A 3,321-nucleotide genomic window follows, 5' to 3' on the forward strand; every position below is an offset into this window, starting at 1 on the left:
TTCTACTAACTTAATGCACAGTATTTTCCTATAAGGAATAAAAAAGAGCATTTACAGTAGGAACTTTATGTTTTTTTTTTCAAAAATTTGATGCGATTTTAAATAGTAATGAATTAATGTTTTGTAATGTAAACTATTCTCCCCCCTTATTGGAATCCTGAGACACATGTATTACTTCTTTCATAATTCTCTGTTCATGCTGTCTGTGGCAATAAAAGGTGGAGTTATTTATGCATGTTCTCTGTAATATTGAATAGAACAAAAGGACAAGATGAAGAGAACCTAGTTCTGCTTTAAGTTATACAGTTTGTAATGAAAACATTTCACTGAATCCTGCTGCCTGTACAAATAACAATATTGATAAATGGAGAATGCTTCTATCATATTTGGCACTTCTGTTTTTAAATTAGAAAGCTGTAATTTTTACTTTTTTGCAATTTACAAAATTCATTATAATTTGCCCAGATAATAAAAGCCCACGGGACAGAAAAGATATGAAACAATAATGAAAAATATTAATGCATATGTTCCTTTTATAAACATGCTGTTACTTCTTTAGTAAACTTGTGAGAAGTGCAAGAGGTATGGAAACAAAAAATGACAAAAGACTAGCTATAAGGGGAATAAGACAAATGTACTAAATCACACATAACACAATCTATAGAAGCAACAAAGTTATGAACAATATCTCCTCATGCAAATCACCAATAAAAATTTGAGGTCCTTCAATTTCTTTATATTTCTACTGCTCCTAATTAGAATATGTTTTTCCGCTGAATGTTAACCAGAGCTTTCCTCAGTGCAGCTTTGACATCCTTATTCCTCAAACTGTAGATGAGAGGGTTGAGCATAGGAACCACATTAGTATAGAAAACAGAAGAAACTTTTCCCTGATCCATAGATCCAGGAGAAGAATATTTAAGATACATGAGTGCTGCTGACCCAAAAAAGAGAGAAAGAGCAATGATGTGAGAGCTACAAGTGCTGAAGGCTTTTGATCTTCCTTGAGTGGGTTTGATATGAAGAATGCTAGTGAGGATAAAAATGTAAGAAATTAGGATGGTAAAACTGGGTACTGTGATATTAACACCCACAACAATGAGAACTACTACCTCATTGACATAGGTGCTGGTGCAAGAAAGTTGGAGGAGGGGGAGTATGTCACACAGGTAATGGTTGATGACATTAGCATTGCAGAAGGTTAGTCTGAGCATGCACCCTGTGTGGGCAGTGGCTCCAGCAAATCCCATTGTATAAGCTGCAAAAGTTAGCACAGAACAGACCTCATGGGACATAGTGACCTTATATAGCAATGGACTACAGATGGCCACATAGCGATCATAGGCCATTGAGGTCAACATGTAGCATTCAGAGATGACAAAAAAGAGAAAGAAAAATAGCTGAGTCATGCACCCAACATAGGAAATGATATTCTTCTTTGATACAAAGTTCATCAGCATTTTGGGAGTGAAAACAGAAGAGTAACAGAGATCAATGAAAGAGAGGTTGAAGAGGAAATAGTACATGGGGGTGTGGAGGTGAGAATTTAGAACAATAAGAGTGATCAAGCCAAGGTTGCCCACTATTGTGACAATGTAGATAATTAGAAACAGGTAAAAGAGGGGTTGTTGGAGCTCTGGACGATCTGTTAATCCAGCAAGAATGAATTCATTCACTGAGGAATTATTTCTAGCCAGCATTTTCATCTTCAAAAATCTGGGAGGACAGAAGAAAATTCCATTAATAGAGAACCCAGCTGTCTCATGACAAATTCTCATTTATGAGGAGGGGACTCAGACTTGTGGAATTCGGGTGAGTTCTCCTTTGTTTTATAGGGTCTGAATGTACTGCCACATCCACCCCTCAAAATTCAACCACTTTGTTTTGTCTGCATGAACTGATTGTGACAATTACTCCTGTCCTTTCTAGAAGATAGAGAGGTGGAGTAGCTGAAGTGCAAGCCTACCTGCCAACGAGCTGGGGCTGTGGGGATATGTCTCTCATCTCTCTTCTTTTATGGTCACTTCCTAGTTCCTACTCATGTTTCTGTGAATCTACTAGACACCTCAGTTCCCTTGTAAGGACCATCAAGTAAGAGAGGATTCCTTTAGGGTAGAGACTATACCGATATTCTGCTTCCTAGCCAGGAATTTCTGACAATCTATAGGGTTTCTAAATAACTTATTATAAGAATCCATGAAGTCAACAATTGACAACATGGTTTGAAGAGATAATATTTATGTCTTGGTAACCTAAGATTTATAATTAATTGTACCACCCAGTATTTCTACGCTTTCTCCTCTATCCATGCTACCCACACAGAGGAAGAAGAACAGAAGGTGAATGTGCTTTCATGGGTGTTTATAGGAGGGCATGAGAGAAACATAATTAATTTGGGTGCTAGTTATATTAATTACTAAGTTTGCTAACATTTACCAAACTATATTCTTATGATACTTAATCTCTTCTATATGTATATGATACATTAATTTTTTTTTAACAAAGAGACAAATCTCTTCTCCTTCCCCAATGTTGCTATACTCTGGATGTGCCATCTGGAACTGCTTTGCTGTCTTCCTACTAGACTGAGGATGAAACCAAAACAGAAAAAATATGATAAGGGAAATGCAGGCAATAAACTCAGAGATCCAAACTGCTGGGTTTCTCATTATTTAGTATAATACCTTCCTCAGTTTTTGGCAACATACAGGAAAGAGAAAAATAAAAACTACATTAACACCCACCTTCCATTCAGTGCTGACTGTTGTATGTGTTTCACCTCCACTGTCCTGGAGGAAGCCCTGGCTTTGCAGGTATCAAAGCTGACCAGACGGAGTCACAGAATCTTCTCCCTTGACTGGCAAGAGCATCGAGGATAGATCTTACAATCTGAATGTTCCAGGAGCCATTCTGAGGCGCAGATCAAACTTTTATTTATAAATCTTCCAAAAGGATGAAAAGAAAAACCACAGCCTTGACACCAGAGGCACCATGTCATAGCATGTGATTAGAAATCCATGATTAGGTCTCCCCTATGACCTCCCCTATCATGGTAAACTCTGCAGGGAAGAAATTATGATGCCAGTGTTTACACCCTAATTTATGGTAGTAGATGTGAGCTTACCCTCAGGGATTATATGATCCATAGGGCATAGGAGAAAGGAGCCTTTACTATCATTGATAAATATGTAAATATAATTAATGTCATTGAAATTTTAGCTAATTATAATTCTGGGCAGTATATTAGCTTTAGTAAGAATTTATGTACAATTTAGTAAAGTTTATTTGTTATGCTCCTTTTTAAAATTTTGAGTCCTTTTA

At 36.8% G+C, this 3,321-nt stretch overlaps 1 protein-coding gene across 1 annotated transcript; it reads right to left on the reverse strand.

Moving 5' to 3' along the window:
• Positions 1-747: 747 nt before the first annotated feature.
• On the reverse strand, positions 748-1,716 carry LOC123641173 (olfactory receptor 8B3). Its single transcript, XM_045555698.1, has one exon. The coding sequence runs from the start codon at positions 1,704-1,706 to the stop codon at positions 756-758; it is 951 nt and encodes a 316-aa protein (XP_045411654.1). The 5' UTR covers positions 1,707-1,716; the 3' UTR covers positions 748-755.
• Between the last annotated feature and the right edge of the window lie 1,605 nt (positions 1,717-3,321).

Source organism: Lemur catta, chromosome 7 (assembly GCF_020740605.2).
Source record: "Lemur catta isolate mLemCat1 chromosome 7, mLemCat1.pri, whole genome shotgun sequence".
Taxonomy (NCBI): domain Eukaryota; kingdom Metazoa; phylum Chordata; class Mammalia; order Primates; family Lemuridae; genus Lemur; species Lemur catta.